The following is a 12,012-nucleotide window of genomic DNA, read 5'->3' as shown; positions in this document are numbered from 1 at the left end:
TTGGGGTTTGCGCTTGTTTTTTTGTATTATTGTAGATAAAAGGCACACTGTGGAAGATAGGCAGAGTTTAATAATAAGTAATGTTTACGTTTTTTTATGGGAAGAGGAGGATTTTAAATTCAGTTCTGAACTTAACAGGGAGCCAATGAAGAGACGTTAGTATGGCAGAAATACAATATATCTAGTCCCTGTCAGTGCTCTTGCTGCAGCATTGTGGATTAACTGAAGGCTTTTCAGGGAGTTTTTAGGACATCCTGACAATAATGAATTACAGTAGTCCAGCCTAGAAGTAATAAATGCACGAAATAGTTTTTCAGCGTCACTCTGTGACAGAATATTTCTAGTTTTAGAGATGTTGTGCAAAGAAAGCAGTCCTATATTTTGTTTAGTATGCACATATCCTTTCCCCAGAGTTCGTATCTGGTTAGGCACTATGTTTCATTGAAGTTTTTAAGGCCAAGTACAATAAGCTCAGTTTTATCTGAATTTACAAGCAGGAAACTGTTTAAGGTGGTGTTCAAGTGTACTCCACTTTGGAGAGACGTCGCGATTATTTAGTCTAGTCAATTTGAAATAAACAGAACAACCAAAATATTGGAAACCAAACAGAACCAGAAATGATTGCTCTCAAAATAATTATACATTTGAATCAGCACTCTGTATTATAGAATAGAAACAAACACTTCCTGTGGTGTTTACTCTACTTTACAATATTAGAATGTATTCATTTGGCTAATAGTTGCCTAATTAACTGCTTGTGTTTCCATTAAACTGTTTGTGTGCATGTATGTGTAGGATGCCTCACCCTGGATGATAGCCAGGAGGATTACAATGACAAAGAAGAAGAAAGTGATGTCAAAGATGATCCGGTAGATTTCGTACTCATCACCAGCTGGATCCTCGATCTGGTCACCAATTCCTCCACCTGCTCGCACTCCCACATACATGTGGAACATGTAACACTGAGGAACAGAGAGAGAGATACACAGGAAGGGGGGTACAGGGGTCACAGAGGTCAAATCTTTTGCATTGGGTTTTTAATGGGCAGAACCATGACTGTCACAAACAGCTTGAACACACTAATGTTTCTGAAACATCAGAAGACATGACATCTGTAAGTCTCTTTGCAGTAAAACAGGCATGATTCTAGTCGCTGTAGAGGTCCAGTAACATTTTGAAAAATCATTGTTAGTGAATGCAGTTCACAGTGCCCTCAACTCTGCAGGTTACAAAGAAGCCACATGTGAATATGATCTAGAAACGCTGCTGTCTACCTTCTGCGGACCAAAGCTCATTAAACCAGGGACCGAGGGAAAGTATAAAGCATGTTCTGTGGTTGGACAAATAAATATTTTAAATTCTTTTTGGATGATGCATCCTCCAGACTACAGAGGAAACCAAATCAATGCTGAAAGGTGTGTTCAGTTTTTAGGAGAGCATATGCTTCCATCCAGATTTCTTCATGAAGGCGTTGCAAAACAATGCGAAACCACAAAAAAATGTTTTGTTCTATCTTAGCAAGGCAGAGCTATTAATGCATCAGTAACAACACAGCGCAATGTTTGTGTTAAAAGCACCGCAGCACATTCGCAGACAGAACCTGCCCGGTGCTGTGCATATGGCTTATGTAGCGAGTCATAAATAAACAGCTGTAGCAGCACAGATTACAGGTTTTACAGTTTTACTAATGTTTATATACAGTGGCTCCATGTTGGATGGTTAAGTTGGGCTGATTAAGGCTGTTGGTTGATGCGATGTTCAGAGCTGGAAATCTGACTTGAGGGGACACTGAAAAATTCAGGAAATTCCGACTTCTGCTTTCACATGGAACGCATCATCTGACCATTTTTTGCTACTATAAGCCTTATTGTAAGGAAGGAGACCAATCTTGCTAGGGCAGTGCCGTTCATTAGTGCATCTCACCATCCTACTAAGCGCCTGTCACCTTTTTGAACTACAGACAGGCCGAGCTGCAACACTTAGCCCCTAATAGGACACAAAAGAGCTCTATGGAATGCAATGGGTGGCTGACTATAGGGGATTAGTGTGTGTTTGTGTGTCCTGAAATTTCCGGGTGACAGAAGGCTTCCTTCTACCCTCAGAAAATACCATAGAGCCCTTATATAGTATTTCTTTCAGATGGCTTAGCAGCAGAAAACATTCTCATCTAAGCTGAGTCTGTTTGTACTTGGCATGTCTCTCATCACTGACAAGATGGTCTAATGTTTGGCTTTGCGATACACTTATCTTTCACCCCGACTCACACTGACCTGCATTAATGACACAGGTGCTTAAGTATAGGTAATGGCTTACACTTCCAACATTTAAATTCATCATAATTGTTCCATTTCTGTTTCATGGCCACATCTTTGGTTAGACTTTACTATGTCACAAAGTTGTCTCTTTTAAACTGGCTAAACAATGGATGCTTGTGCTGCATAGGTCAGGTAGGTAGGCACCGCTATCATGAAACTGGTATATCAGCTGATTCTGATACTCCAAATGCCCTTATCCAGCTCACCAATTTTGGATAGACTTCCTGGAGCCAAATAAGGTAACCCCCAAAGATAGTCTTAAATTGAGCTTAAATCACAGTAAAGGCTCAGGTTAGTAACATATAATTATTTATATTACTTGCACTGTTGCTATTCCCAAAAACGTAATAGATGCCTGAAAAAGAAGTGGACAAAATAAGTAATCTTCTTACTGCCTGAGGGTAACACTGCCGAGACTAAAACTACTGACTCAAAGCTCTCTGTCCATAAATGGAAGTGTGTGCTCTTTACAGACAGCAAAAAATGAAGTTTTAGTGAGACAAACTTGATGGGAGCAACTTCCCACAGCCAAGAAAGTGAACTGCAGCAGTGCATACCAGACATCCCAGTATTAGCTTTGGGTACAAAAAAGTATTTGAGTCATCCTGAGAAGCCTCACAGGTGTTCTATGTTTATTTCATTTATGAGTAATGGCTCTCACCCATCTCCTGACTTTAAGCTGTCCCGTGGTTCTAATTATAGTCATCTATCGTCCACCTAAATATAACGACTTGTTCATTTCGGAATTTTCAGACTTCTTGACATGTTTTATCGCTTACTATGAAAGGATCCTTATAGTGGGGGACTTTAATGTACATCTACGTTGTGAGGATAAACCCCTGGTCAAGGATTTCTTGAATGTAATTGATTCCCTAAACTTCACACAATTTGTGTCTGGGCCAACACGTAAGGGCCACACCCTAGACCTTGTGTTATGGACTGAATGTATCAGTGACTGAAAATTGTGTTTTACCTATTTTAGACCATTCAGTAATTTTATTTGATATTTGAATTGCTAAATTTCCAGCTTCTGAGAGGGGAAACTGCCCCTCAGATCATCTCATCATATTAGCCATGAAGCATTGCTTGGAGTTAAATTACATTTGCCTGATGTGTTGGACCCCATTTTTCCCAGAGTTATGTGTGGACATTTTGACTGTGAATTTTAATAATGCACTTCTTGAACTATTGGACTCTGTTGCTATTGTAAAGAAGTTAAAATGTGAAAAAAAGGAACCCTATGCCCTGGCTAAATGAGGAGCTCTCAAATTTGAGAAGAAATTGTAGAAAAGCAGAGCGTCGCTGGCGATCTTCCAGACTTGATTTCTCCAGGCTCGGAAAGACCCATTGTCTTTTTTTTCAATGTTCGATGTCTGCAGCGAAAGCAAATTATTTCTCAAATCTCATCATGAGCCATGAACATATCTCAAAACTTTTATTCAACACAGTGTCGCAACTTACAGAGAGTAAGTCAACTCTCCTGTTCTAATTTGACAGCTCATGACTTTCTTATGTTTCTCAGAGACAGGGCTGAAACACTTAGAAATCAGATCACTCCCTCCTCGAGCAGTTCGTCAGACTACTCAGCTGCTTTGCCTGTTGGTGCTGATAAACTGTTCTCTGACTTCACGGTTATTTCTCTGTCTGGATTAACTAAGGTTGCAAAAGCAGCTCGATGTACAACCTGTTCTTTGCATCCTCTACCAGCCTGGGTTATAAAGGAACTGTGGTCAGTATTAGGACCCTACATTCTGTTTCTTTTAAATACTTCATTGATGACCGGAGTCTTCCCTGTCTGTTTTAAATCAGCTGTGGTCATGCCAATCTTGAAAAAGCCTGGACTGGACGTTGACATGGTTGCAAACTACAAACCCATCTCACATCTGTCTTTTTTGTCTAAGGTCTTTGAAAAAGTTGTTTTTAAGCAGTTCACTGAGCGTCTGTCAACTAACAATCTGTTTGAAGCATTTCAGTCTGCGCTTAGACCAAATCTCTCCACAGAAACAGCTTTAGTCAAAGTGGTAAATGATCTGCTGGTAAATGCAGACAATGATCGCACTTCGGTTTTATTACTGTTGGATCTAAGCGCTGCGTTTGACACTGTGGACCATGGATTTTATTGGAGTTATAGGAAATGTTTTATCATGGCTGAGATCCTACCTGTCTGGGAGATCTCAGACTGTTAGCTTGAAAAATGATCTCTCCGAGACCTGTGCAGTGGGACATGGGGTCCCTCAGGGCTCCGTACTTGGACCATTGCTGTTTTCTCTGTATCTGCTGCGTCTTGGTCTTCTTTTACGTTCTTTTAATGTAACCTTCTATTGTTACACTGATGACCTGCAGCTTTATGTTCCTTTAACCATTGGAAATTGTGCTGAAGTGTCTAAATTAGAATCGTGTCTATCTGCAATTAGGGGCTGGTTATCGGATAATTTCCTGCTTCTTAATATTGATAAGACAGAGTTGATGGTCATTGGACCACAAAAATTTCAATATTGTCCCAAAATTTCATCTTGAAAATTGATGACTATGTCATAAATTGCAGGGACAAGGTTAAAAACTTGGCCGTGTGGTTCGACATGGTGCTTTCTTTCGAGTCTCATGTAAAAGAGATAACAAAGACCGCCTTTTATCATTTAAGGAACATAGCCAGAATCAGACAAGTTTCATCAAGCGACACTGCAGAGGTTCTTGTCCATGCATTTGTGTCTTCATGTATCGATTATTGTAACGGTCTCCTTTCTGGGCTACCAAAGAAAAGCTTTAGAGGTTTACAGATGGTGCAAAATGCAGCTGCTCGCATTTTAACTAAAACTGGAAAATTTGAGCACATTACCCCTGTACTGAAATCCCTTCATCAGCTACCTTGTCAGGTTCGAGCAGATGTTAAAGTCCTGCTGCTCACCTAAAAGGCTTTATGGTTTGGCACCTTCATACCTCTCTGATCTCTTGCACCCTTATGTTCCATCCCGTGCTCTCCGATCCCAGGATTCTGGCCTTTTAAAAGTTCCTAGAGCCAGAAAAAAAAAACTATCGGGGAACGTGCTTTTTCTTTTTGTGCCCCATTTTTGTGGGATTAGGCAGGCATGCCCTGTGGAGGTTTTTAAAGCTAAGCTGAAGACTCACTTGTTCATAAATAAAGTTATTATTATTCACTGGAATCCCAAAAAGCCTTAGACATGGCTTTGTAACCTTCTATGATAGACGACAGATTGACAGATGATACTAGATGACAGACAGACTGATAGAGGTCAGTTACTTTGTTTCTCATCTCTTTCTGAGTTTCTTTATATTCTGGCTCATCAAACTGAAGGGCCCATACAAACAGGACCCCCTCAAACTGACTTTTAGTTTTAGTCACCTTGTTTTCCAGCAAATTAACTGTTCTGTCACTAGTTATAAACTAGGAAATTAGCATAAACTAATGTAAGTGCATCCAACCTAATGACATCCTGCTCTGAACAGGCACAGGATGGTGCTAAACATGTTCTACAACCTTTCAATTTAAACAATTTTTTATTAAATCCAGTTTCACAGACAGTGTTAAATTAGGACCGATTCTGAGAGCAGGGCTCGATGGTGTAAGTTAGTATTTATATATGTAATGTTTCCATTTTAAGGCCGACTCTATAGCCCTGTTCTTTCATTTTAGATAACTTTTTTGTGAAACTGACTGATTCTTAACACATGCTGTGATGCAAATTATCTGTCGTTTTGATCATCTGCCCAGCACTATTATTCCGGTTCACTACAGTCTAATACATGTCATACTCACTGTCAGCATGTCATCACACTTCATATCTGGCAGTTCTCCATCTTCACTCTTGTTGTAGAACTTCCTGAAAAAGTTGAAGGCCACTACTGTGTAGAGGTACACCACCACTGCTAATAGGCCAACAGTTAGCACTAGCTGGAGAAGGGGCAAGAAAAGACTGCTGTAATGCAAACAAGGGCAAATATCACAAGCTTCACTCAATATTGACAAATGTTTAATTTTATAATATTCATATAGTGTTCTCACCTGTTTGCCATTGTGTGTGACTGAGGAGAGAATGGTACGCAGTGTCTTAAAACCCATGGCAATGTCCAGTAGATGGGCAGCAAAGAAGAAGTTGTTATAGTGACCCAGAATGGACATGGTCATATACCAGGCCAGATACAGGAAGGACTACAAGGACGGAAGATGGAAATTCAGTCAATGAGTGTAAATGAGCCGCTGGTTTACCATATTAGGTAACATCCAGGCTGCTGATTGTGTAGCTAATAAATCAAATAAAAGCATCATAAAACATTTCAAATTATAATTACCAGACAATAGATTAATGACTCTTGACACAGATGTGGATGACACATCACGATCATTGCTCAGTTAGCAGCTACATTTACATTTATACACCTTCAATGTGGAGGAGCGGCAGCTCTAATCCGAGTCCCTCTCGGATGACCTCACTCTCTCTCTAAGTGAGAGCCCACTCGCTCTTCAGAAAGAGGAAACTAATTAGGAAACTAATTTCTGCCACTTATATTAGCAGCCTCACTCTTTATGTTACTACCTAGAACTCGTAACGATAAGTGATGGTAGGAACATAGAATGACCAATGAAGTGACAGTTTCACCACAACAGATTGGTACACTATCCACATCACTGTGGATGCTGCCCCAATTCGTCCGTCCATCTTGTGTTCCACTCCTGAACGAGACCCCGAAATACTCCTCCACTCGGGACAGTAACCTGTCCTTTAGGTGGAGTAGGCACTCCACCTTTTCCAGCTGAGATCCATGATCTCAGATTTGGTTTGCTTCACACTCTGCAGCAAACTATTGCAGTGCAAACTCGAGGTCACCACCTGATGACACCAACACCACAACGAACCACATCATCTGGAAAAAGCACCACAAAAGATTAAATCCTGAGGCCACCAAAGTGGAGACCCTCCACCCTCTGGCTAAGCCTAGATATTCTGCAGAGATGTGACAGCCATGGCAGTCTTCCAAAGCCTTCAGGAACTAAAGATGAATCTCAACCAGGGCCCCTGCCAGTGTGCAGATGTTTACCATCTGTCATGGTAAATGGACTGATTCTTATGTAGCGGTGTTCTACTGTCCTGGAGCGCTCAAAGCACTTCATACAACATGCCACTTTCACCCATTCATACCCACACAAGCACCTTTTTCTACACTTTTAAGTGCTTCCTATCTAATACTCACACATTCACACTCCGATAGATGCATTGGAGAGCAATTTGGAGTTTAGTATCTTGCCCAAGGATATTTGGCTTGCAGACTGAGGGAGCCGGGGATAGTCAGTAGATGACCTGCTTTACCTCCTGAGCTACAGCCACCCCATTACATTTATATTTAGAAATGGCATAGTAAGAAGAAGTAATGATATGACTTGCTAATACCTTACTATTACCTTAGTAAGGCTTAATAGTGTGACATTATTATAAAGTGCTACCCAGTACAGTATAATATCTGCACCATGGAAGTCACTTCAAGACATGTCTGTGAAGAAAACACTACTGGTTTTTCAGTAAGGCATACATTTGACTCACTTTTGATGAGGTCAAACAAAATGACAAACTATGAAACTAGTAACTCCCTGAATTAAAAAATCAATTTATTAGATACTAATATGTATTAATGTAGGAGCACTGCTTTATAAACGATGAGCCAAATGCTTCATATTTATCCCAATATTTTTATATGACATAATTGCCAGACACAATAACCAGAATTTTATCTTATAATGTTATGGGCCGATACAACAGGTCATATGATGCCGTTACTGCTATTGATGTTAAATGCCATAAGCAACTTTAAAACATTTTAAACAGGAACTAGCAAAAAAGTTGAGGTAAACTAAAAATGTCCCTGTGAAATTACTCTGATATAAACAAAAAAGACAAAAGAGTTAAGAACTTCTGCAGGGAATCCACATGATGGAGCCAGACATCGCTGTCCTGAGTGATTCTGATTGCTTACATTGTCTGTGAACACAACCCCCAGCTTCCAGATCTGGTACTTGACATCAACAGAGTTCAACCTGTGAACACAGTGAGAAGAAACAAAGTCTTTTTACATGTTTCATGTTTTGATGAAAACGTGAACAGAAATGGTTTAAATGAAAGAGGCTCTCTGTTATGAGAACTGAAGATATCTTAGCGCCTTTACCTGGTATGGTAAATGGCCTGCATTTGTATAGCGCTTTTCTAGTCCATAGGACCCCAAAGCACTTTACACTACATTCAGTCATTCACACACACATTCACACACTGGTGATGGCAGCTACATTGTAGCCACAGCTGCCCTGGGGCGCACTGACAGAGGCGAGGCTGCCGGACACTGGCGCCACCAGGCCCTCTGACCACCACCAGTAGGCAAACATGGGGTTAGTATCTTGCCCAAGGATATTTGGCATGCAGCTAGGAGGCAGCCTGGGATCGAACCACCGACCTTCTGATTAGTGGCTGACCTGCTCTGCCACCTGAGCTACAGCCACCCACTTTGAAAACTTATGTAAATGTGACAGGATCATGTCTTGTTCAGTGTTCAGATAAACAATACTGCAGTTCTGTTTACATAATTGTACCTGCTATTCTTTGTTGCAGAAAATTTCTTATTAACCCCTGGAGGGTCTTAGAAAAATGCATACACTATCGGACCTAGAGCCACAAATCGACCCTAAGACTCTCCAGGGGTTAATCCAAATCCCCCATAGAGGATGACCCCACGGAACCATGACTTTATTAAAGTCACTGTCAGCCAGACTGACAGATGCAGGAAATCTCCTTTGTGTTCTTCTCTGAAGTTTGAGCTCTACGTGAGCTTTAAATGCTGAAGTAGAGTAGAAAAGGGCTATGTAACCAACAGTTTACAATTTAAATTCCTCCACTAAATACCATTAAAATGCACACCTAGAACCTGCCCTGTACAGTACAGTTTTAAACTTCATAACAACTGTATGGTGGGTCATTTGGACAGTGATGGAAGGTAAGGGCATGGCCACTTTGACTGACAGGTGACTGGCCTGTAAGTCAGCTGTAACTGATCATTATTCGATTACCTAACTGGCAAACTGCATTTTTAAATGGAGTTACAAAAAATAGAAATAAAATAATCTGATCTAATAATTAAAAAGAAATTTAAAAATTTTCTATGCTAGACTAATGAGCACAGCTTGACTCTTCTACCAAAACTTAAACTCTACTAAGGTTTGTGGTAGACAATTTACGGCAAATTGCACTAAATTTAACACTGAAACACACTTTTTTTCTATGACTGGTGTGTGTGTGATAGTTGCTGCTTGGAGGGTGTGCTTATTTGGGATAAGAAGGGGAGTGTGTAACTGGCACGGAAAGTCAATGAAAATAATTTTACTTTGATCTGCTGACAGACTAAATTGATTTTCACATCTTATTATGTTGTGGGACAGTAGACTTAAATGTTTAATTAGATCTATTTAAAATTTCAGAGCTCTAATATGCTACTGTGCCTTAGAAATGTGAAGTTGTGAAGTTTGCGGACGACACTACAGTGGTGGGTCTTATCACCAACAGTGATGAGACGGCTTACAGGGAGGAGGTCAGCGCCCTGACCCACTGGTGTCAAGACAATCATCTCACCCTCAACGTCGCAAAGACAAAGGAGTTGATAGTGGACTTCCGGAGGTGCAGAGAAGTACACACCCCCATCACCATCAGCGGCGCTGCTGTGGAGAGAGTGAGCAGCTTCCGGTTCCTTGGAGTACATCTGGCTGAGGATCTTACGTGGTCAGTACACACAAACAAAACAGTGAAGAAGGCGCAGCAGCGCCTCTTCTTTCTCAGGAGACTGAAAAGATTCGGCATGAGCCCCCGCATCCTCAGGACCTTCTATCACTGTGCCATTGAGAGCATCCTCACTGGATGCATCACCACCTGGTATGGCAACAGCACCGCCTACAACTGCAAAGCTCTCCAGCGAGTAGTGCGGTGCTCTGAACGGATAATTGGAGGTGAGCTTCCCTCCCTCCAAGACATCTACAGGAAGCGGTGCCTGAGGAAAGCGGGGAGGATCATCAAGGACTCCAGTCACCCCAGCCATAAACTGTTCAGACTACTTCCATCAGGAAGGAGGTTCTGCAGCATCCGGTCCCGTACCAGCAGACTGAGAGACAGCTTCTTCCATCAGGCCATCAGACTGCTGAACACTTCATAGACACCTCAGCTTCACTACTGGAACTTCAACATTATGCACTCCACACTGTACAGTAATGCCACTGTTTTGCACATGTCTCAACTCTGTATATTTTATTTTATTTATTTTATATATTCTATTCATTGTTTACTCTATTTAATTTGTAAAATATGTGTATACACACACACACACATACACACACAGAAAAATATTTAGTATACACATCCAGAAATGCATATACTATTATATTATGTACATATATTTATTAGTTTCAGATGTAGCCATTCTTGTATTTTGCTTGTTTACATTATTGTATTTTGCACAACTCTGTTGCTTGTGAAGCTCGCACACAAGAATTTCACTCACATGTGCTGTACCAATGTACCTGCACATGTGATGTGACAATAAAAGTGATTTGATTTGATTTGATTTGATTTGAAATAAACAGCAATGCCAACAGTGCCCTTCACAATGAAATAATCAGCCTAACCTGTCACTACCCTCAGACAGGTGTTTTGCAACATTTTCAACATCTGTAACTCCCATAAGTCCTGAACCATTTCAAATGAAAGACTTTCAATGGTTCCTGAAAACAGTGACTCTGTGCTTGTCAGGGATTTTAGGGTCATTACAGTAATCCCTGGCACAGTGTTGCAGCAACCCCAAAAAGACGGTTGGAGGTTGGTTGAGAGAAGAGAGAGTTAGTGAGTGTGATGGAGCCCTACAGAAGACACACACACAGCCATGTTTTTATAGTTTTGTTTTTGCTTTTTGCTCTTTTGTTTTCTTTGTTATTTGCCAAAATTTGGATGTGGCGCCTGCCTGTGCCTGAGCCTTACTGAAAAAGAGTTGATGCTTTCAGGAACCATTTGAATTTTTCAATTGTGCCAGTGGTTCGGGAGTTAAGGTAATTTGACCTAAAAGTTTGACCAAAAAATAATTAACTTTAAATTAAATGTTTATTTTAACACTTGGTGTGCTAAGTATTAACCATTTTCTGCAGCATTAATCTCCTGGTTTGTAAAAATGTTGCATTTTACTGTTATATTTTTATGTTCTTTATAGATTTGAATCACCAATTTATCACCATCCTCTAATCAGAATAAGAATCAGAAATACTTTATTGATCCTAAAGGAAATTATAGGTTACAGTAGGCAGTACGCTAATGTCACATGCGCACTTACAAAGGAACCCTCTGACCAAACTTTACACAAACATCACATTGGGAAGACATGTCAGACAGGCATTGAAGGTGTTTGAAAAGGGAGGGGGGATGAGTGTAACTACCCTTTTGAAGTAGGTGACACTCATAGGGATCATTATGTGCCAAATAAGAGTTACTAATATCCAGTGGCGGCTGGCCCATAGGGGGCGCTCGGGCTCCGCCCCCCCAAATGTGGAGGAGTAAAAATATATATTTTTAAAAAATTCATCAATGATAGTTTTACTATGTGTGTGCCCATATACAGCCAGGCGTATTTTAACATTTTCACCAGCTGACTCATTAAAGTTCAACCA

At 40.6% G+C, this 12,012-nt stretch overlaps 1 protein-coding gene across 1 annotated transcript; it reads right to left on the bottom strand.

The window, feature by feature from the left end:
- Positions 1-431: 431 nt before the first annotated feature.
- On the bottom strand, positions 432-8,361 carry LOC102212415 (ryanodine receptor 2-like; the record flags this gene model as incomplete). Its single annotated transcript, XM_005754430.1, has 5 exons — positions 432-481; positions 806-962; positions 6,091-6,225; positions 6,337-6,483; positions 8,301-8,361. Coding segments are annotated over 5 exons (550 nt in total), but the record flags the coding sequence as incomplete, so codon positions are not given.
- Between the last annotated feature and the right edge of the window lie 3,651 nt (positions 8,362-12,012).

This window comes from Pundamilia nyererei, unplaced genomic scaffold, assembly GCF_000239375.1.
Source record: "Pundamilia nyererei isolate P.nyererei 1_Seehausen unplaced genomic scaffold, PunNye1.0 scaffold00564, whole genome shotgun sequence".
Taxonomy (NCBI): Eukaryota; Metazoa; Chordata; class Actinopteri; order Cichliformes; family Cichlidae; genus Pundamilia; species Pundamilia nyererei.
The sequence above is the reverse complement of the archived record's forward strand: the minus strand, read 5'-3'. Positions and strand labels throughout refer to the sequence as shown.